General features: G+C 48.1%; 1 protein-coding gene across 1 annotated transcript in view; it reads left to right on the forward strand.

Annotated features, from left to right (window-relative positions):
• Positions 1-23,664, forward strand: part of LOC149361081 (uncharacterized) — a 41,675-nt gene extending 18,011 nt beyond the window's left edge. The window contains exons 3-6 of the mRNA XM_089567990.1: positions 456-613; positions 10,469-10,542; positions 12,490-12,573; positions 23,513-23,664. Coding sequence (XP_089424116.1) covers positions 456-613; positions 10,469-10,542; positions 12,490-12,573; positions 23,513-23,664 — 468 coding nt within the window. The remainder of the gene's footprint in view (positions 1-455; positions 614-10,468; positions 10,543-12,489; positions 12,574-23,512) is intronic.
• The last annotated feature ends 595 nt before the right edge of the window (positions 23,665-24,259 follow it).

Below are 24,259 nucleotides of genomic sequence, written 5' to 3' on the forward strand. Positions count from 1 at the left end.
CTACGCCCCGTATTTCGCGGCCGTCCGCGGCACCAAATATAGGCTGCGAATATTTAAAAATACACTTGGCAGCAGCCTGGGTGTGCCCACGAGTGCCACAAAGTCAACGTGCCAGGAGCGTTGCTGATGCAGGTGCGCGTTCTTTGCGCCCATAGCGTATGCGCCTTTTGCGCTGCGCAGGAGAGGGTTTCGCTCTTTTCTTCGCTTGAGTATAATCGCCAGAGGTCGGTGATAGTTGATGAAAAGCAGAGAGGTGGCATAAGGTTAGAAGTGTAGGAAAACATATTGAAAGAAAATGATGAATTTTAACAGCAATTTAGAGCACAGTTAAACAAAAGTAAAGAAAAAATGCCAAGCATGGCGGCAACTGTCACCGCCCCGTTTAAAAGGGGGGGGGGGGGGGGTGAGGGCGATGAGCTGCAATCCTGAGCAACGTTTGTGAAACTTCGTTGCAGTGCTTTCCGTTGGAACAAGCGTGGCATCTACTCTACAGAGATTTCGAATACGATCCCTACTTTGGTGGCCGGAGCAAGTGCGTCTCAAGCTACGAAACGGGAGACTTTGTGAATGACTCGGCTGTCGTTCTGTTCGAGTACCCACCAGAGGGGATCGTGTAAGCGTCTGCTGTCCTCTTCGTTGATTTAAGCTCGCACTTTCCAACTCACCTAATATACGGAGGTCAATATCCGAGCTCTTTTCTTCGTACAAAAGCCAAAACATTAAGGTTTGGTGCTTCACGAGCTGGTGAATATTTATCATTATTAGGCAGCGCTGGCGGACGACGGAGAACACGAAGCAAAATAACGCAGAGACACGCATGAGCAAGGATGTACTAGGATGAAACGAGGCAAAGTCATAAGAGTCGCCACCTGTCGATCATTAGCCACACAAAAACAGACAGGTCTAAAATTGGGGATAGGAGACAAAATCAACAAAACACGATTCCGATAAAACATTTAGCTAGAAAAATGCCAATGAAAGTCGAAAAGCAAACCGAGAAAATCTTTGGAAAAGAAAAAGTGTAACAGTAAAATTGAATAACAGCCAACAAAGAACACGCTTAAAAGAGAATGGAATAAACGGGGCAAAAAAGAAACCGGGAAAGGCCCGTGAGATAAAAACAAGAAAATGAAGAGTGCCACGCGTGTAAGGCTAACAACAACACCAAACCAAGAGACCAAGCGGTGTTAGACGAGGCTGATGACATTGAAACTTCGAAGGAATGAAGGTTGGAGAGAAACGAAAATTGGGGGGTACACTTAAGCTCAGCCTTAACGCACATCGGGGTTAATTCCCATATATGTAGAATTGGCCATTGTCCACTTAACATTGATAGATCCGTGGGAGTGCTCGTACCACTCCTGGTGCTGTGGTGAAGCAATGTGCCACTGCCCTGCGATGCCAGGTGCTGCAACCAGTAGGGATTGTGCACTCAGGTTGTTCTTTCCGAGCAAGCTCTAGCAACCAGACATCAATTTAACTGCCACCTGCGGCGATGCGCAGTTTGCTCCCAAGCCGGTACGCAGGTTGTGATGACGCCACTAGGTCACGTGACCAAGGTGGCAGACCCTCCCTCCAAAGTTGCAACTCTGGGGATTATCCGCACACTGTCAACGACGCCCGATTTTCTGCGACTGGAGCTCTTTAATTCTATTTCGTTAAAACTAGCACATGCAAATTTGCAATTAAACTCAGGCGCTAAAACTCAAGGTATACTGAGAACCTTATCGAGGAAGAGAGAAATGCTCTTTTTCCGACACGGAAACGGACGACGCGGTGGCAAACCCATCGTTTGTTTTAACGCGAGAGCTTTAAAGGACCCGTTCCCTAGGGAATCCTGTACTGGCGCTGTCGGTGTTTGAGCGAAAAATGACGAGCATGGCTCTGGCACGTGATCCCCAGAGAAACACCTAGGAGTCGGGCACCTAGGTCACATGACCTAGCGTCGTCATCACAGCCTCCCCACCGGAGAGTAAGCAAACTTGGAATGTGGCAGTTAAATTAATGTCTGGCCGGTCGGGAAGTGTAACCAAGGTCACAACAAGCACAGCGCTGGCAGCACCTGCCAGCGCAGGGCAGAGGCGCATAGCTTAACCGCTGCACCATTGCGCCAGGAGGGGTATGTGCACTCCCCTCATCTATGAATGTAAAGTTGAGAATGGCCTTCTGCATATATCCGATTCACCTAATTACGCTACCGCCTCGTACCCTTAAGGCAGAGCGTAAGTGTACCCTCCATTTTTTTTTATGTTGAGTGTTGTATTATTTCCCGGGTGAATTGATTCCTGCTTTTCACCAAAATTTCTGTTTGTTCAAAGTTCTGAGTGATGCGGCGACAAGGACTGGAGCCTCAACAGTGAATGGCCAAGTTTCCAGACTTTCTTTTTTATCATTAGTATTGTGTTCTTGCAGTCATTTGTTAACATATCGGTCCGCGTGGCCGATGCATTTCCTGCAACAGGGTAAAGGAATCGAGTGAACAACGCCCGCGGAAGATGTCACGAAATTATCCCGGTCATATTTACAGCGGTTGGACCGACCTGAAAGCCGTTTAAGAGTATCCCTCTAGCTGCCCGTATTCTGCTTAATACTGTCACGCTGTAGCGACGGCAATCCAGCAGTCAGGAAAACAGCAGCAAGCCTTGCAAACGAAGCTCTTTATTTAGGCTGACTTGCGCCCGCAAAAGAACTGAATCACTCGGCGGCGGCGTAAGCAACAAACGTGCTCGTCAGTCGTCGAACTACGAATGCCCGCTGCTCGCGGCATCGTTCAATTTAAAGCCGGCAAGGAAACTTCGAGATAACAGGTCGAGATCATCTAGAGTAATCTATAAACACGTAGATGAAGCTGTTCATGGCTGTGAACAATCGAGATTAGTCCGGTCGCTTCTCGCGTCACGAACAAAAATGATAACACCCCTTTTCTGCGGCCTTGCGCGAACGAACGGACGCTACAATGATACGTGGCATTACCCCCCTCCCAAAGAAGCATCGTCTCGATCCTTTAAAATGAAAATAAACACGAAGAATGCAAACTTCGAGTCTTTAGCGTTCATAATATGGCTTCAGGCGTACGACATGTACGACTTCCGGGCGAGTGCAGCGTCGCTGAGATGCTGTCGTGCCGTCGGGGATGACTTCATAGTCGAGGTCACCGATGCGACGAAAAACCCTGTACGAGCCAAAGTAGCGTCGCAGCAACTTTTCACTCAATCCACGGCGGCGAACTGGCGTCCATATCCAAATACGATCACCTGGCTTGTAATGCGTGTCTCGTCGGCGCAGCTTGTAGCGTCGGGCGTCGGTGTGCTGCTGGTCTTGAATGCGAAGCCGCGCAAGTCTTCGGGCTTCCTCGGCGCGATGAAGGTAGGCGGCGACGTCGAGGTTGTCTTCGTCGGAAACGTGCTGGAGCATTGCGTCGAGTGTTGTCGTGGGCTTCCTGCCGTATAGCAGCTGGAATGGGATAAACCTGGTTGTCTCCTGGACGGCAGTATTATAGGCGAAGATCACGTAGGACAGAATGGAGTCCCACGTCTTGTGTTCGGCGTCGATGTACATGGAGAGCATGTCTGCGATGGTCTTGTTCAGACGCTCTGTGAGTCCGTTGGTTTGTGGATGATAGGCAGTTGTCCTCCGATGGCTTGTCTGGCTGTAGTTTAAAATGGCTTGCGACAGCACTGCTGTGAATGCCGCTCCTCTGTCTGTGATGAGCACTTCGGGGGCGCCGCGTCGCAGGAGAATTTGTTCGACAAACAATTTTGCAACTTCTGTTGCGGTACCACTAGGCAACGCTTTTGCTTCGATGTAACGGGTCATGTAGTCCGTGGCCACGATGATCCACTTGTTACCTGATGAGGACGTCGGAAAGGGACCGAGGAGGTCCATCCCCCTTTGCTGAAAGGGCTTAGTTGGTGGTGATATGGGGTTCAGGAGTCCGGCTGGTCCAGTCGGAGGCGTTTTGCGTCTCTGACACTCACGGCACGTTTTCACGTAATGGGAAACGTCGGTAGCTAGACGCGGCCAATAGTACTTCTCCTGTATACGGTGCAACGAGCGAGCAGTCCCGAGATGCCCTCATCATGCCCTCATCAGATGCCCTCATCAGTCGGCTCATGACGATATGCCTGCATAATTTCTTGCCTGAGATTTTTGGGCACGACAAGAAGATGCACTGTCCTGTTGGGCGCGAAGTTCTTCTTCAGGAGTCAGGAGGACATTATTGTGAAAGACGAAGGACGACAGTTGGCGCTTCAACCCTCGGGGAGGCGATGCCGTCTTGCCTTTCAGATAATCAACTAGGCTTTGCAACTCAGGATCCAGGCGCTGCTGCTGCGCGAAACTGCTGGCGCTTAAAGGTCCTAAGAAAGCGTCACCGTCTTCCTCTTCCTGTGCTGCGTCGACGGGGGCTCGCGACAAGCAGTCTGCGTCGGAATGCTTGCGGCCAGATTTGTAGACCACAGTTATGTCAAATTCTTGAAGGCGCAGGCTCCAACGAGCAAGGCGGCCGGAGGGATCTTTCAAATTGGCTAACCAGCACAGAGCATCGTGATCGCTCACAACCTTAAATAGTCGTACGTAAAAGTTGGGGCGAAATTTCGACGTGGCCCAAATAATGGCGAGACATTCTTTCTCGGTGGTCGAATAGTTGGCCTCGGCTTTCGACAGTGAACGGCTAGCGTACGCGATAACTTTCTCCTGTCTTCCATTTTTCTGAACGAGAACCGCTCATGAGCCCACATTGCTTGCGTCAGTATGGATTTCGGTTTCGACGTTTTCGTCAAAGTGCCCGAGCACAGGAGGGGACTGTAAGCGGCGCTTCAGCTCTTTGAAACGTTCCGCTTGCGGCGTTTCCCATTTAAAAGGCACGTCAGCCTTGGCAAGTTTGGTCAAAGGTTCAGCGATGCGCGAAAAGTTCTTCACGAATTGCCCGTAATAAGCGCACAATCCAAGGAATCTGCGTATAGCTTTCTTGTCATTAGGCTGCGGAAACTCTGCGCTCGCAGCCGTCTTCTGAGGGTCTGGGCGAACTCCATCCTTGCTTACGACGTGACAAAGGAACAGCAGCTCCTCGTAGGCGAAGTGGCACTTTTCTGGTTTCAGTGTTAGTCCTGAAGACTTGATTGTTTCCAGCACTATCTCAACCTTCTGAGATCGTCTTCAAAGCTTGAGGAGAAGACAACAACGTCATCTAAGTAGACTAGACAAATTTGCCACTTCAAGCCTGCGAACACCGTATCCATTACTCGCTGGAACGTCGCTGGGGCAGAGCAGAGGCCGAATGGCATCACCTTGAACTCGAAGAGTCCGTTTGGCGTGATGAACGCAGTCTTTTCGCGATCTCTTTCGTCGACTTTAATTTGCCAGTAGCCGCTCTTCAGGTCCATCGATGAGAAGTACTTAGCGTTGCACAGCCGGTCCAATGTATCGTCGATGTGGGGGAGGGGGTAGACATCCTTCTTCGTAATGCTGTTCAGGCGGTGGTAATCGATGCAAAAGCGAAGTGTGCCGTCTTTCTTTTTCACTAGGACGACTGGTGCTGCCCAGGGGTTCCTCGATGGCTGGATGACGTCGTCAGGAAGCATTTCCTCAACTTGCTTGCGGATAGCTTGGCGTTCTAGCGATTATACGCGGTAGGGGCTCTGTCGCAGTGGTCGGGCGTGTTTGTCTGTGACAATGCGGTGCTTTGCTAGCCGGGTTCGTCGCACATCGATGCTGAAGAGAAGCAATCGTTGTACTTTTGAAGAAGACTGCGTATTTGGTCTTGTCTGCTCCTTGGTAATGCTCGGTTGATATCAAACGTTGGTTGATGGCCTTGGTGAGATGGTTCTACGGGTTGGTCGGGTAGGGCAAATATGTCTCTGATGTCTGCCAGCTCGTCGAGGAAAGCGACCGTCGTACCTTTGTTTAGATGCCGGTATTCTTCGGTGAAGTTGGTTAGCAGCACCTGGGCTTGGCCATGTTGGATTTCGGCGACTCCCCTTGCGACGCCCAATCCTCGATCCAGGAGTAACTGGGTGTTCCCCTCGATGACGCCTTCGGCATTTTCGATGTCTCCAGTACCTACGCAGGCGAGGACACTTGATCGGGGCGGCACGCTCAATGCTTCGTCGAGGACGTTTAAGGCAACGTGATGAATCGCGCTCGTCGCAACAGGCATGGCTTTGTCCGTGGAAAGCTTGATCGACTTAGATCGAACATCGATGATCGCTCGATGTTCATTCAGGAAGTCCATTCCCAAAATCACGTCTCGCGAGCACTGCTGTAGGATCAGAAAGCTTGTCGCATAGGTTCTCCCGTTTACAGTAACTCTCGCGGTGCAGCGTCCTGACGGCGTAATCAGGTTGCCACCTGCGGTGCGGATCAGCGGGCCATCCCAAGTTGTTGTTATTTTCCTGAGTCGGACAGCGAGTGGCCCACTCATTACGGAGTAGTCAGAGCCGGTGTCCACCAAGGCAGTAACCGCGTGAACGTCGACCATAACTTCAAAGTCACTTGTTCGCGTTTTCGTATTGCACGTTGTGTTCGGTGTACGATCTCGGCTTCGTCGGGCAGTGAGACTGCGGTGGGCGTATTCCGACGTTAATTCTCTGGGCGGTTGTATAAGGTTCATGTCTGGCCGCGTCGTAGTCGTCGTCGGTGTTGTCGTCGTAGTTGAGGCATGGTCTTGCGTTTTCGTCGATGGAGCGTCTTTGTTCTTGCGCTCAGATACCAACCTCACCTCCAGAGGCTGCTTTATTCAGTTTAACCTTCGGGGGCTGGGGAGCGTCCACGCATCGCGTAACATTGGCTAGGATCATGGTTGAAAAACAGCGCACAAAAGACTAGACACAAGAGTAAAGGCGACGACAGGACAAGCGCTGGAGATACAAAGGGCGGTGAAGATGGCGACGGGGAACGTGATAGGCGGCTCGGCGATGAGCATCCTTCCCGACACAAAAACTCCTCGATTTCGGCTGGTCGCTGGCCGGGTCGGGGTCGTGGAGCGTCATAAGAGAACCCTCGGATGCACAGTCTTCTGTATGGGCAGTGCCGGAGGACGTGACCGGCTTCGCTGCAGTGGAAGCATAGAGGGCAGCGCTGGTCGGGTGTTCTCCATTCGTCGTATTTCCTCGGCCCTGTGCGACGTTCGTAGGACGGTCGAGTTGAGGCGAGAGGGCGGCAGTCCAGCGCAGCTGGCTGAGGGCGATAGGGCTTGGGTCCCGTCGTCGAGGTGCAGGACGGCGCACTGCTGCGGCGTAAGTCATGACTGGAGGTTCCAGAGGCTGCGTGGTGGTCGGTGTCACACCCAAGGCCTGTTGCACCTCGTCCCGGGTGACGTCGTTGAGCGAAGTGAGCTGCGGCTGCGCTCCTGCTGGCAGCAATCGTCGGAGCTCTTCTCGCACAATTTCACGTAGAACCTCCCGCAGGTTATCGATGTTAGCGGTGTCCATGCAGCTTGCTGACAAAAAGCGCTTCTGGCGGTCATACTGGCGGGCTCTGGCATCAGGTGTTTTTTCCATGGTGGATGCCTCTTCGACGAATTCCGCGACGGTTTTGAGTGGGTTCCGTACGAGGCCCGCAAAGAGTTGTTCTTTAACTCCTCGCATAAGCAACTTCACCTTCTCTTTTTCCTTCATGTTTGCGTCGGCCCGCCGGAAGAGACGCTCGATCTCCTCAGTGTAGACTACAACGGTCTCGTTTGGGTGCTGTATGCGAGACTGAAGGAACTGCTGGGCTCTATCCTTTCGCACGACGTTTGTGAAGGTCTTGAGAAGCTTCTCCTTGAAGGTTTCCCAGATCGTCAGGCTAGCTTCCTCATTCTCAAACCAGATTCTTGCTGGTCCCTCCAAGGCGAAGAAGACGTACCTAAGTTTAGTGGCATCGACCCAGTTGCTGAAGACAGCCACACGGTCGAAGTGTTCTAGCCATTCTTCCGGGCCGGTACCAGGCGTAGCGTTGAAGGTTGGTGGCACCCTTTGCTGGTGAAAAATGATTGGAGTCGTCGTCTGGGGCAAGCTCATGGTGGACGTTGCTACTGGCTTTCGCTTCCGGGTAGGGTACGGCAGAGTCCCGAACTCAGGTGCGTCACCTAGCAGACGTCGGCTTGCGCGGTGGACTGGACTCAGGTCCTGTGGTGAATGACTCAGAGGGCTGGCGTCACGACTTGTAGGGGGTGTCCGGAACATGGAAGGGTACCCAGCACCTGCACCAGATGTCACGCTGTAGTGACGGCAATCGAGCAGTCAGGAAAACAGCAGCAAGTCTTGCAAACGTAGCTCTTTATTTGGCCTGACTTGCGCCCGCAAAAGAACTGCATCACTCGGCGGCGGCGTAAGCAACAAACGTGCTCGTCAGTCGTCGAACTACGAATACCCGCTGCTCGCGGCATCGTTCAATTTAAAGCCGGCAAGGAAACTGCGAGATAACAGGTCGAGATCATCTAGAGTAATCTAGAAACACGTAGATGCAGCTGTTCATGGCTGTGAACAATCGAGATTATCCGGTCGCTTCTCGCGTCACGATCAAAAATGATAACACCCCTTTTCTGCGGCCTTGCGTGCACGAACGGACCCTACCATGATACGTGGCAATATTAGGAAACGCGATTAAAAAAACATAGAAACACAGGCATGACTTGTGCGCAGCTATCCCCTGAAACCATCTTAGGCTCATTATTTTACGCTTCAGCGCAAATTCGCATTAAGTCAAAATCTGTCACTATTGATGAGGTAACAGCGAGAGGCGGAAGAAGCTCGGCACAGTTTTGGAGGGCTACTGGAACTTTTCCTGGACCGTTTTGCAGTGCGGCTTCCATCAAGGTGAATGTGCTGCTCAGGAACGCTGAATAAACTATCATCGCGACTGGTCTGTGAGCAGGCTCAGAAGAGCGACGATCTTACTGCCCTTTCCCAACGTACAAATACTTGCGCGGTGTTTTGTGTAAGACGTTTAGAACAGCTACTGTCATCCATCCGGCGCCCTAGTGTTCTGTCTATTTTAAACACGTACAAACAAGTCAACTGTCCAGCTTTCATCCGACTCTTCCGATCCTAAAGTTTACTCCCAACTGCACTTTTATTGTTCGTTTTTTGTTTGTTTGCAAATGCCCACGGAGATGTACAACATGAGCTGGTAGAGAAGTTGGTCAGGCATGACCAACTCGCCCGTCAGTTTATGTTGTACAGTTTTATTTCCTGCTCAGCGCTGTGTTTGGTCCCTTCCATGTTTGGCTTCGAGCCATTGCGCTAGTTTACAAGGCCCACGGAGATGTTGCAATTTTTAAAGCAGCTTTTGCCGATTTATAATTTTGCAACGATTATGTAGACTTCTGTTCTTGTTATATTGCGTTTTTGTACTTGTTTTATTTTTGTGAAAGAACAAAGTTCTATACGTACATCTTATTCAGAAGTGTCGTCAGCGCTTCACTGTGACGGTTTCTGGGCCTCGTAAAGTTATTTGGCTGGAGACGTTAGCCCAGACGGCCTAGCAGAATTTCTGAAAAATGAAGTTCAACGTTCAACTCTGTCCGCACTATATTATATCATGCTTCTTTGCGCGTACTGAGAGGCTCGTTGACGTTCGTTATTTGTCGCTTCGCAGATCACCAGTGAAAGTACATTCCTTTAGAGCCACAATCACTACAGTGTACATCATATCCTGATTCACTCTGGGACGTTTAACCCCCGTAAACCATAAACCACTATTTTGTAGACTTTCAGCCACGATGTGCCATGCGTTCTTCGTCATCGTGACGCAGGCGCCATGACTCATAGCCGATTGCGCCATCCTCTGTTCGGCTGACTGCGGCAAGGGAGGACGTATACAGGGCAGAACAACAGGAAATACTAGAGTGCAGAGACAGGTTGGTAATCAGTGAAAGACACTGGGGATGAAGCATTGGTCACTATTTACCGTCCTCTCTTTTTGTTCTTTTTTATGCAGTTAAAGCATATAAACTCTACTGTGACTTCATTCCCGTTGTTTAAAACTGCCAGTAATTAAACGCGGGCAAATAGCAAGCTGTTTCCAGTAAAATGTTTAAACGTAAATGCCACTGGCGCACTGCGCAGCGCGTACCTAGCGCGGTCAAAAGAAGTGTGTCGATATACGTACAAACATGGACGTGCGAGGCGGTCGCAGCATAACCGCAAGACCCGTGATCACCAATAAATATCCGACAAAGGCATAGTCAGCTTTCGCTTTCGAGCCAACTCTAAAGCAGCTGCAAGCAGTTCGCACTAAACTTGAGTGATCAATCTAAAACTGGAAAAGAAGTTCATTCACTCGAGTCTAACGTTTAACTCAGACGCTTTCGGCAACCGAATTTTATCCTCTGCGGGACTGTGTTAAGGTTGAAGAGAGTAGATTTGAGTCTCATTGGCCCCAATGTTGAAATACTCTGACATTCATCGACCAGCACACAACTCCTTAAAATATGCGGATGCATATAAAGTGGCAGACAGTATACGCGTTTGTCATGTTCTTTCAGAAACGCCACCTTCAAGCTTATTTCTTCACCGGGATACACGACAAAGAACGTCATCAACGTGCAACTGGTCGACAGTAAGAATTCGCTGTCAATCTCTTCGAACTTGATTTGTGAACTGGCATATATATGTCTACTGTAGACTAAGTAAAGACGAAAGTGTAGCGAATTAGTGAACGTTCATGATGCAAATTATAGCGTAAAGGAAACACGAAAAAGAAAGACGGACAGGAAGACACAGACAAGCGCTAACTCGCAACTAAGGTTTATTGCTGAATGTACGCAATTTATACATGTCGCCATGAAAAACATGAAACAAACAGGTTCCCTCGGGGGCCGAGTCAAAGTTTACAAAAAAAACCACACGCAGCACTTGTCACTCATTGTTCGGGGAAGAGAAATTTTGTAAATACACTTTATCAACACCCTTTCGTGGCGGAGAGTAAAAAATTAAATTAATAATCAGCGATATGGTAACAGAGGGCTGGCTGATACACTGATCTGGACAGATCCGTATGAGTGGAAGCTTTCGAAATTTCACCGAAGTCGTGGTGTCTAAAAAGGATAATTGTTCTAACAAATACAGGTGTGCACATTTTCTTTTGCTCTTTCGTGTTTCCTTTGCTATATACTTCATTTATTTATATTTATATTTCTTTATACAAAATACCTAGAGCGCCCCCACTGGGCAGTGTTGCAGGGGGGAACAGCATAAAAGCAACAGATGAAATACAGTAATTTGCATCACGGCTAATGCAACTCCGACAGCTATCAACAGTCTACTAGGAAAGAGGAAATTGCTTACCGCTTGGCAGAAGTATATCTCGAGGGTGGCAGGTCCTTGATTTGCGAACGTTCGCAGGAAAAGTTTAGAGCGCTTAAAAAGGCTGGCAAGCTTATGTATTAAACGTAGGTTAACACATGTCTTCTTTCTCATACCACGTTACATGTCCTAGGCACAACTCCACCGGGGCTATAAGTGTATACTGTTAAGGTGAATGTTTCGCACACATGCGATGATCCAAAACGAAGAGACACAGAGACACATACAGGAGCTACTTACAACTGGTTTATTCTTCTTAAGAACGCATACTTATACATCTGACCACGATCTGGAAACAAAATATTCATGCCAAGGGCTGTTAACGCACATGCGAGAGCAAAAAAATCGAATTCATATGCGCACAGAGATACGGAAGTATCACTAATGCAGTCTTTTGCTTTTTCGTTTATGTGGTAGGCTTCCAAGGCCAGCCGCGCGTGTTGGTGTTTGGTTTTTCCAAGAATCACAGTCCCGTGAAATCGCGGTGCACAGTTACGGCAAGAATTAAGGTGGGACACAAGATGTGCACCTTTGTCTGTGGGGTTAATTTTATTCGCATGCTCCCTGAGCCGCTCATTTATGCAACGCCCTGTTTGCCCGATGCGTCTCTGCGTCTCTTCGTTGTGGACCGTCCTGTGTTTGCGCAACCTTCACCTTAGCAGTAACACGCACCAACTACGCGCAACCGAAGTTTTATATAAGTGCATAAGTGCGATATTTTCGTAGGCGCTCATTTTCGGCTCATCGCAATCACAGTTCCCAAGCTGAGCTTTATATTGCCTTCATCTACGAGCCACGAAACGTGGAATTTCGTTTAACACTTCTACAAGCTGACAGTGGCGCGAACGCCGCTTATCCCGGAAGAAGCCTCTTAGTGACGCGGCTTTTATTGTCAGTAGCGATGGGTTCCCCCATTCTTGGAGCAATCTATTTCGCGATCACAGTGTAAATGAGGTTTGAGAAAGCGACGGAGAATGAAAGTCTCATGTGGCGCTCATGAGATTCCAAGTAAATGTGCTCCATACGGGCCGACTGTGGTAAAGTCGGCAGCATCGCTTGGTCCGGGGAGGTATACGCATTTCGTTTAAAATGCCTGTTATTCCAGCTTTCAGAATATCATTCCCACAATGAAGCTCGCAATGGCTGTTTTACATTGATAAAGTATTTGTACTCCGATTTGAGTAAGCTTTTTTGGATGCAGGTCCTGATGTGAACTTCAACTTGACGATTGCATACCGCGACTGTCACCTATGCAAAGTTGTTAGGCATGGCTACATAAACGATGGTGAGTATGCATCGCATATTGATCTTGTTTTTTTTCTGCGTTGAAGTTTTTTTTTGTAAAGTATACAAGATCGCCGCACATAAGAAATGTTTACACTGGAAAAATGATGATTAGAAGCCAGCTTAACAAGCTTGTCGGGCCACAATCCCCGTCATGCACGTGCTGCCGCTGGCTGCTGCAGCCTCGTGTCGGATAGAGTAGATAATAGTTGGAATCTATAGCTTGTTCTGTTCATCTTGCACGCTGAAGCACACGCCATGTAACTGGTAGGAAATAGACTCTTCTTCTCACAGCGTGGTGGCTACGGACGTGATCTATGCGGACGTCGTCGCCACAGATCCAGCGTCGAGACTCCCGCTTTCTGTTGCGAGCTGGTTCGTAGAAGCGCACTCGCGACGAGCGCTCACGCTACCATGGACGGATCCCCGGTCGTTTCAGTCTTGCTTCCTACAGTTCCGGCCACGCAGAGTGGAATTATGGTTCGTTCAGCTGGAGGCCATCATGGTAATCAACAGCGCCACAATCAAGTCATTAAGGCCGTCATTCTTATCGACGTGCTGCAGACAGAGTTGCAGCGTCTATTCAACGGTCAGCCAAACAGCTGCCGCCCTACTGACGACCCACGGGCGCCCGTGGGCAGCTACCACCCACTCCCGGCGATCGATATCGACATGAAAGTCCTGGCTGCGCCACATTACCTCCAGTCGACCTCTCTACCTCCCGGCCATCTACTGTGCCGGAGGATGTTCCTACTCCAGACATTGGGTGCGCGTCCGCCGTCTACAATATTAGGAAGCGAATCTAGTGGCTCTGCCATCCTTGCGCGAAAGACTGTCGCAGAAGCGCCTCACGACGCGCACGAAAGCCCTCGAGGTGCTGATGCTAGTGCAAGGGAGAGTAGGTCTAGCCACCCCCTCGAAAAAGAAGACACGTGATCTCTCTCCGAAGTTGCCGCAGCCTCTAGGCGCTGAGGCAGTCAGCGCACCTGGAACTGATTCCTACCGCGCATCTGCCCACTTTTCCGCCGTTTACTCAGTTCCTGAACCTACAACCAAGCGTCGTATTCCAGGAGCCCCACCGCTTCGTACGGTCACGCGAAACAAATTCGACCCACCTTTCTGGGCCATCGCGTGCGCCTTCGGCCTCCCGCCCGACGCTCGCCCGATGTTCGTGACCTACCGCGTCTTAGCTCGAGTCGTTTCTGCACGTCGTGTCCGCGCTGGCAGCACCATCTCCACCTACGGCCGCAGATGCAGCTGTGCCTACCTAGGTGTGAGTTGCGGCTCTCCAACCCTCCGCTAGTTGCCGCTACGGCTTCAACTGTTTCCGTCAGGAAGTCACACCACACTACCGGTCTACCACAACGTCGTCGCCCCTCGGTTGCTTATCAGCTGAACGACCGAGCCCCCCATGCTCTCGCTTGGTATTTCTAAGCGTCTCTTCATCGTACTCTCTGCCCTACACTCAACTCCGACTGGCGAAGCTTTCATTCGGGTACAGCTTCACACTATCACTACAAGGTCCTTCCTCTTCACGGCCTCAAATCTAGCAGGGCCCTCAACAATTTACTGAAGCACGACCCCTCAGAAGCAGCCCTGCTGGTTCGCGTTCGCCTCAACTGAATCGACCAGGGCGCTTTATGGACCCGCTTGTGCTTCTTCTGAACAATGGCACCGTCCTCGCTCTTGCATACAGTTTCAACGCGACAGTGTTATGGGTCCCGTGTCGCTGAAAAGCCGTTGTCACCGTTACCGTTGCTGTAACACGAAAATCGCCAATGACACGAAGCCATTAAGTATCGAGATAGATCAGTGCTGGAGCATTGAGATCAGTCGTAAACGTCTTAGAATCATTTAAATATTAGAAGCAAGGTAACTCCAGTTAACAATAAATTCGGGTGCTTTCGATTGGAATCGAACCAAGCACCTTCACATTTCGAGACGGGCACACTACCTTTAGACAACGAAGACTTTTCTTTTTTGTGGCGCGCAAGCACACCAACCCTGACAGGCTTCAAGTCCGACTAAACCTGGTTGCATCACGCAGCCCGTCATACACAATCACACCAGCATCCAGCTCTCACTTCATCAGCGCTCACTTCATCAGCGCATCAACCATAGCACACTGCTCTCTGCACAGAGACTCGGATGAACGGGGCGGCTTTGCGTGACGAAGTGTCATGCCGCTCTTTGAGAGGCTAAATGACTCTATGAGCAATAAAAGATCGTATGGAACCTTAGAACTTTCTATTGTGGGCAAAAATCCAAGAGGATAGGGCAAAATTTCAATGTCCTTTTTGACATTGCATTGAACAATGTTCCAAAAAAAAACAGTGCAACACAGAAAAACACATAGCAATGATCAGTAGTTTCCGGCTGCTGAAAGAAGCGGCAGTTCACAGACCGTGTCACCAAAATTACTTTTTCCCGAAGTCACATTTTTGCAGGTAAAGTTGACGTGTGAAGCTTTTTTTGTTTTTTACTGTTAAGACACATAAAACTGACGTGCCGTTCCTTGTCATTGTTTCGGAGAAAGGCTCTTGGCAAAAGTGTTTAGGACAGTTCCTGAAAGAAAAACTAACACAACAACCAGTTGACGATCCCTTCCAGGTTAAGAATACCCTTGACGTGATTAGCACTCTAGACTACTACCACGACAAGCAACTGTGTGCTTTTTATATTGACGTAAAGGGCTTGTACTACTCCATTTCGCATGACAGTCCTTTTGTGCATTAGCGACGTCATTGAAAATTATGGTGCCATTCTCTCTCAAAACGCAGCTGGCGTGTCGGTCGAAAGCTTTTCAGAATTGTTCTTAGCCAACCTTCAATCCACGTGTACAGAGTGGGAAGGTCAACATTTTACCCAGAAGAAGGGCATTTGCACAGGTTCCTGCGTTGCTCCAATTTTGAGTGATTTCTTTTTAGCAATGCATGACAGAGAACTAAATAACAGCTTAAATGGCACAGCTGTTGTGGCAGTTCGTCGCTTTGTGCATGACTATCTTGTTTTGCTCGCCTGTGACCGCGAAGCTTTTAGTAGGGAAGTGTCCAAAGTTCGTGGTGTATTTTCTGATGTTCTTGCCCCTTTAGACGTAACTCATGAAGTTCCTGTAGAGGACACAATCAGATTTCTAGACTTGAGCTTGCAGTTTTCACCTTGCAGAGTGCGCTGGTCTTTTGAGCCTAGGGCTAATAAACCGTTGCTACCATACAGTTCCGCGCACTCGAAGCTTGTTAAAAGAGGAATTATCATGTCAAACTGCAGGAGTGCACTTACAAAATCTTGTCTACATCAAGCCGAACGCAGCTTTAGTAACCAGGTAGAGAGGCTTACTGCTAGTGGCTATCCGCTTCACGTGCTTTCTTCTGTGGCCGAAGTTTTGTTGAAGAAACTGAAATGATCCGCCATTTCTGAACGTCAAACAAGTAAGCGAGTAGCAGCCATTCCCTATATCCACAAGATATCACATAATTTGAAAAGTGTTGGTAAAAGAGTCGGAGTGGATGTTGTTTTTTCGGCCCCCGTTAAGTTATCAAGCTTGTGTACGCGTGTCAACAACCCAGGGAAAACTTCCCCCGATTGCCCCAAAAACCATGAATGCAAATTTGTGAAGTGTCAAAAAAAATGTTGTGTATTCCATTCCTCTCACTTATAATAGGTTTTTTTATTGGCCAGACTGGACAGTGCTTAAATGATAGGCTCAGGCAGCACCGCAACAATGTAGATAACAGAGTCTCGTAACCTTAGCATGCATTGCCGTGAGTGTGATTGCACCCCACAGTTTAATTTTTGCCGAGTTGTTGCTAGGAACAAAGACCAGCTGTGCCGGGAAATTATCGAGGCTTCGAATATCAAGAAGTATGGTGATACATGTGTAAGTGCTGCATCAGTGTCTATTTCGCAAAAAGAACTTTGCTTCCTGAATCGCACATCTTAGTTTGTGTTTGCTTGCAGGGATCCTGGTGCATGAATAGCTCTATGCGTTGTTTTCTATTTTGGTGCCTGAATGTATTTATACGCGCCGCGTGCCAAATAAATGTCAGTTGCTAGTTCAGCGCTGTGTTGTCCATTTCCTCCCTTCTTCCGCTCTCTTCTTTGACCTTCGGCCTTGCGCTGTTTCAATCATATCATGTATAACCAACTCGCCCATCAGCTCGTGCTTTAAAAGGAAAGTTTTTGCACTCGCTTGAACTCACATTCAGTGCGCCCGCTTTAGTACACTGTTGTTTAGAAAGGAGACGTAAGGCTGGCAATGCACACGTAGAGAAAACAACGTCTCACTCAGAATTGTTGGTTCGAGTTCAAGAAAGATGGACCCAGCAACGCAGGACAGCACAACAGGGTACAGCTTAGAAGTAAGGCGGAAGCAAATATTCCTATATGCACTGCCACAGGGAGGGACGAAATTCCAAATTAGGATGATTAATGAACGTGCCCCAAGGAAAAGCTGATAAAAGTATTGGAGGCAGTCATAACAAATAAGCAAATGCCACACAGGTCGAGACAGAGTAAAATGAATTTGATTTTTAAGGGAAAGGAGATAAGATAAACATAAAATCCTTCAGACCAATTATGATAATATCTGTTATGTACAGGCTGGAAATGCAGGCCGTGAAATTAAGTGCAGTGATGGGTAGAAAGAAAGAAGATACTCGGAGAACTTCAGAACGGGTTCAGAAGGGGTAGGCGCTTAGATGATAGCCTGTTCGTGCGTAACCAATCCATAGAAATAGCTAAGGCGGAAAACAGACCTCTGTATTTAGCCTTCCTGGACATAAGCGGTGCATAAGGCAACGTAAACGGAGAACACCTGAGGATTATAATAAAAGATGAATGTACCGGTCATGAGATCAACGATTTTCTACAGAACATATACGAACATAATAAATATGAAATTACCCGGGGAGGGATATAAAGTGCAGCAACTGTGGAGGAACACAAAGGATTAAGACAAAGTTGTCCTCTGTCATCGCTGCTGTTCATGTTTTATACGATAAGTATGTAAAGAAGGCTACAAGGAAGTAGTCTAGGTTATAATCTTTCGTACAGATCAGGCTGAATGGTCTTTGAGCAATGGCTCCCAGGTTTAAAGGTGCAGTGAAGAGGAATCTGAACTCGTCTTTTTGCCGCTGGAACTCAGTCTACACGTTCCGAGCATTCTGAGAAACTTCGATTTATGGCCCTGGTGGCCAATTTCCCTAATTAAATCGAATTAACGTCTGGCTCCCGCCTTTTTTTTTAATTCTCCCCCGTACGGTGGGCGGAGTCGGCCAACGCGTGGAGTGCCTTTCACCCAGTCCCGTGGCGGCTTGCCGCTGTGCAATCGGCAGAGTAATACGTAGTAGTCCGTAGTGGCAAACAGTCCGCGCGTATTTTTATTTCTGCGGGCTTATTTTGCGGCTATATTATCTGCGAATGAAACTATTTATTCATGAAAACCTAAAAAACAAAATAAAGTGAAAGGAAAGCCTCCATGGAACTGGCTGAAAGGCACTTCACCCTTTGGTCGACTCCGCCCACCGTACGGGAAGAATTAAAAAAAAAGGCGGGAGCCCGACGTTAATTCGATTTAATTAGGGAAATCAACCACACAGTGCAATAAGTCACAGTTTCTAAGAATGCTAGGAATGTGTAGATCGAGTTCCCGCGGCAAAAAGACAAGTTCAGATTTCTCTTCAGTGCACCTTTAATGTATGCGGACGATATCGTACTTTTAGCAGATAGCCTGGAAGATTTTCAAACTCTGGTTAATTGTGGTGGGACGCTCTACATTTCAGTTTTAGAGCAACTAAGTCAAGTTCGATGATTTTCAACGATACTCGTGATCACAAGCTTACAACAGAATGCTTGAAATGACCAGAGTAGCCGAATACAAATATCTCGGCATATAGTTAAACGAAGGGCAGATATACACAGAAAAGCACGAATAGACTCTTCGGGCAAAAGGGCGAAGAGATGCCGGGATGATGAAACATAGAGCATTGTGGGGGTACCACAAATATGAAGTACTGAGAGGTAGTTGGAAAGGAATAATGGTGCCGGGGCTTCCTTTCGGGGATGCGCTTCTGTGCTTAAGGGCGGAAGTTCAGTCGAGATCACACGTAAATCAGAGTGCTGTTGGAAGGTTAGAACTAGGTGCGCACGGAAAAACCACAAACGAAGCAATACAGGGGGATGTTGGCTGGGAATATTTCGAAGCACGGGAAGCTCAGAAATACTGCATGAAGATCGTGTGAGGAAACTGGATGATAACAGGTGAGGGAAATAAATAGCGCACAAGAGAAGACGGGACAAGGGAGGAGACACAGACAAGCACTAACTTTCAACAGACGGTTTATTGCAAAATCGGGAGCATATATACACATGTCCAGAAAGGCAACAAAGAAAAGGATCGAAGATAAGATCAACAAGACACACACCCCCTCGACGGCACATCTGCTTATCGTGCCAGATATGCAAGCTCTTTTTCGACAAATTAACGGAAGGTTCGCTGACACAATCCGGTCCAAAACGCACGATGATCGACGCTTCAACAATCTCCCTGGTGAGTTGGTCGCGGTGATGGTACAAGATTACAGTATCTTCAAAAATTGGACGGCAATGAGGGTCACAGTCACATGTCTTGCAATGCAAAGCCAGATGCCCGTCGACACCACCTCTGACTTTCTTCGCGTGCTCTTTTAGGCGTACGTTGAGGCATCTGCCCGTTTGCCCGATATAGAATCTACCGCAGGACAAGGGGATCTTGCAGACTACCCCCAGCCGACAATGGACGTAGGTCTGCCTATGTCTGATAGTACAGTCGGGTCTACGCATTTTTACCGGGCAACTCATTCTGCACAATCTCCCCAGCCTCTCAGGAGCCGTGAACACGACCTTAACATGAGACCGCTGGCCCACCTTCTTGAGGTTGTGTGATACCTTTGCATGTAAGGTATCACCGCCAACTTTTCTTTGTCTCTTCTATCCTTTTTCTTTTTCCTGTCCTCTGCTCTTTGTTCATGACTCAGGCGAGAAGCTTCCTTCCTTTTGCGATGCATGCATTCAGCAACCGAAGCTATCACGTGAGTCGGATAGCCCGCGCCGTGCAAACGTGCAACTAGTATATTTAAACCCTCCTCGAAAGTATGCCGGCATGACTTGTCAAGAGCATTGGACAGGAACGAAAGAACGATATTTCTTTTGACAAGTTTAGAATGCGCTGAACTGTATGGCAAAGGGGGCTTGTTAGCTCTGGGCTCGTATAACCAACAGGCATGGTCCTTTCGAAACCGCAGCCGCAGGCCTAAGAACCTAATGCTGTCATGCTCAGGCATTTCAGACGTGAATGTCAACGGGTAAAAACAATCAACAAAAGAATTTAAAATGCGCGTGACAATAGGGTGACTACTAACGAGAATATTAGATCGTCTGACAGGAGTGTCAGTAAAAACAGACAGGTCAAAAAGAATTAAAAACACTCATGTCAGACGATCTAATATTCTCGTTAGTAGTCACCCTATTGTCACGCGCATTTTAAATTCTTTTGTTGATTGTTTTCACCCGTTGACATTCACGTCTGAAATGCCTGAGCATGACAGCATTAGGTTCTTAGACCTGCGGCTGCGGTTTCGAAATGACCATGCCTGTTGGTTATACGAGCCCAGAGCTAACAAGCCCCCTTTGCCATACAGTTCAGCGCATTCTAAACTTGTCAATAGAAATATCGTTCTTTCGTTCCTGTCCAATGCTCTTGACAAGTCATGCCGGCATACTTTCGAGGAGGGTTTAAACATGCAAGTTGCACGTTTTCAGGGCGCGGGCTATCCGACTCACGTGATAGCTTCGGTTGCTGAATGCATGCATCGCAAAAGGAAGGAAGCTTCTCGCCTGAGTCATGAACAAAGAGCAGAGGACAGGAAAAAGAAAAAGGATAGAAGATACAAAGAAAAGTTGGCGGTGATACCTTACATGCATAAGGTATCACACAACCTCAAGAAGGTGGGTCAGCGGTCTCATGTTAAGGTCGTGTTCACGGCTCTTGAGAGGCTGGGGAGATTGTGCAGAATGAGTTGCCCGGTGAAAATGCGTAGACCCGACTGTACTATCAGACATAGGCAGACCTACGTCCATTGTTGGCTGGGGGTAGTCTACAAGATCCCCTTGTCCTGCGGTAGATTCTATATCGGGCAAACGGGCAGTTGCCTCAACGTACGCCTAAAAGAGCACGCGAAGAAAGTCAGAGGTGGTGTCGACGGGCATCTGGCTTTGCATTGCAAGACATGTGACTGTGACCCTCCTTGCCGTCCAATTTTTGAAGATACTGTAATCTTGTACCATCACCGCGACCAACTCACCAGGGAGATTGTTGAAGCGTCGAACATCGTGCGTTTTGGACCGGATTGTGTCAGTGCACCTTCCGTTAATTTGTCGAAAAAGAGCTTGCATATCTGACACGATAAGCAGATGTGCCGTCGAGGGGGTGTGTGTCTTGTTGATCTTATCTTCGATCCTTTTCTTTGTTGCCTTTCTGGACATGTGTATATATGCTCCCGATTTTGCAATAAACCGTCTGTTGAAAGTTAGCGCTTGTCTGTGTCTCCTCGCTTGTCCCGTCTTCTCTTGTGCGCTATTTACGTTCCTTAAGTATGTCATACCAACATGCCCAAGCCTCATCTCTTCTGATAACAGGTGGGCAGCTAAGGTATTTAAGCACTCATTCCGGAAGAGCGTTGACCCAAAATGCCGGAAAAGAACTAATAGGAAACTAACCAGTAAGTATGCGGACACAAGGACGGAGAAAGAAATGTAAAATTTGCATTAATTCAATCGAAAAGAAGCATAGTTTAGAACTGTATACATACTAGAAAAGGCAGATCATGAAGGACTTGTTCTACGATAACTCAAGAGGCAGTGCCCTATTCATTGAAGTTAGTTAGGGTGTGTTAGAACGCGCAGCTGCAAAAAGAAATTTATTGAAGAAGATGGTACATGTGCTGTGTGTGGTAGATCTGTAGAAACAATTGAACATCTCATACTCAAATGTGATGGTATCTATCCGGATGCCGATGCAGGCACACTCACTCTTCCTGAGGCCCTGGAATTCAGCGACAAGAACGATTGTGTAAATAAATCTGCGGTGGATGTTAGCAAACAGCGATTGGAAGATTCGTAGCTGAAAAGCAGAGAGGTGACGTACGGTTAAAATTGTAGTAAACCGTATTTGAAGAAAATCGCGAATTTGAACAAAAATTGTATACATACTAGAAAAGGCAGATCATGAAGGACTTGTTCTACGATAACTCAAGAGGCAGTGCCCTATTCATTGAAGTTAGTTAGGGTGTGTTAGAACGCGCAGCTGCAAAAAGAAATTTATTGAAGAAGATGGTACATGTGCTGTGTGTGGTAGATCTGTAGAAACAATTGAACATCTCATACTCAAATGTGATGGTATCTATCCGGATGCCGATGCAGGCAGAAAAAAGATGCCGAACATGGTGGCAACCGCCACCACCCCTTTTATAAGGGGACGCTCCCATCCATTCATCCATCCATCCATCCATCCATCCATCCATCCATCCATCCGTCCGTCCGTCCGTCCGTCCATCCATCCATTCGTCCATCCATTCGTCCATCCATTCGTCCGTCCGTCCGTCCGTCCGTCCGTCCGTCCGTCCGTCCGTCCGTCCGTCCGTCCGTCCGTCCATCCATCCATCCATCCATCCATCCATCCATCCATCCATCCATCCATCCATCCATCCATCCATCCATCCATCCATCCATCCATCCATCCATCGATCCATCCATCGATCCATCCATCCATCCATCCATACATCCATCCATCTATCCATCCATCCATACATTCGTCCGTCCGTCCGTCCGTCCATCCGTCCATCCGTCCATCCGTCCATCCATCCATCCGTCCATCCATCCATCCATCCATCCATCCATCCATCCATCCATCCATCCATCCATCCATCCATCCATCCATCCGTCCGTCCATCCGTCCGTCCATCCGTCCGTCCATCCGTCCGTCCGTGCGCTCGTTCTTGCGTTCGTTCCTTCGTTCGTTCGTTCCTTCGTTCGTTCGTTCGTTCGTTCGTTCGTTCGTTCGTTCGTTCCTTCGTTCGTTCCTTCGTTCGTTCGTTCGTTCGTTCGTTCGTTTGCTGATTAATATGCTCATTAAGGCTAGGTGGCTGTGTGAATGTTGAGCAGGTGACGCGAACGGGACCTCAGGACGCTGTAGCGTTCTTCTCTTAAAGGCGAAGCTGAAGCATCCCTGATGTTTTTTTTTTTCTTTTTTGTTCTTATCATGTTTTCTTCTATAGGAGAGAGGCCTGTACCGGCATCACTGGCGCTGCGCTGCCTTGCTCGCGCCAGACGCTGGCAGTGGCTTCTGGAGTCACGTACAGGGTAAAATAAAGAACCATTTGAACCGTGAGCTTGGCCCGTCCGCCGACGCACTCGTCTTGTAGCTTTTAAAGACAGGTCTCGTCTCGCTATAATGCCGTCGTGCTGTGTCGTATGGCAGAATAGCTTGCAGGTAGCACAAGTATTAGATTTGGGGTGTGAGAGTACAGTGTGCGTATGAATCCCGCAGCAACGAACCCCTGCATATCAGTGTGGACATGAATAAAAGTTTTGGGAACTTCGAATCTCTTTAAAATAGAAAGGAAATTTATGCTACTAAGCGCATTCTTGCAATTACAAAAAACATATGGATATATGGAAACTTTTTGTTCGCAATGTGCCGTAAAAATATTTAAAAATTTACCTCTCGACAATACATCTATTCCCCACTTACACTTTCTTTCTGTAAATACCTCGCACAAAAGGATTTTGCGCTTATGTCTTTTTTTATTGTTGCTCACTGTGAGACTTTACATCCTCTATGTGATCTGAACGATTCGTTTACTCTTCTTTCCGAAGTTCTTATGTTTTTTTTTTCTGGTACACAGGCGCTGGCTGCAGTGTGTGGGTGCCAGAGGCAGAATTGCAGCAAAGTCACCCAATCTGCGAGTTCATCAGCTCTATTCTCTGCGGCTTCAATCAGATTTACCAGATATATGACGAAAGCTGCCCTGTCAGAAAGACATTCGTAACGGCCTAACCAGCATTGTTATTCTGCTGTGGCGAATAGAGAAAAGCATATGGCGATAGTAGAGGGACACATTTAGGTTGGTCAAATGTTTAGGGGAATCCCCCAAGGTGGAGTAGATTTGTAATAAGGGAATAATTACTCTTTGGTATCCACCCAAGCGCAGCCATACGGCTACAAAGGAAAGCTACAAAGGAAAGGCGGTGGTTCCGGGTTCGAACCCCGGACCAGGACGAATTTTTCTTTAACTACGAAGTTTCTGAGAAAGCTGTATAGCTTTCCTTTGTAGCCGTATGGCTGCGCTTGGGTGGATGCCAATGAGTAATTACTCCCTTATTAGAGACACATTTACAACTTCATCAAATTCTCGGCTTCAGTTGTGACGAGCGTTGTTGCAATAAATTGACATTATTTGAAGATAGTAATGTCGCGTTAACGGCGTTTTGAAGATATTGTCCTCTAGCCCCAGAAATTTATCGATTCCCAGTAACTCACTCCGTTTCCCCGCCCCCTTCACGGGGGTAGCGACCAGTTATCCGGATCTCTGCCATGGCTACGAAAGGATCGATGTCTGCGGTTAGTTCGAAACAAAAGTCGAGGGTTCGGA

The sequence above is a fragment of the Amblyomma mixtum genome, chromosome 2 (assembly GCF_055824585.1).
Source record: "Amblyomma mixtum isolate Tamu chromosome 2, ASM5582458v1, whole genome shotgun sequence".
Classification (NCBI taxonomy): Eukaryota; Metazoa; Arthropoda; class Arachnida; order Ixodida; family Ixodidae; genus Amblyomma; species Amblyomma mixtum.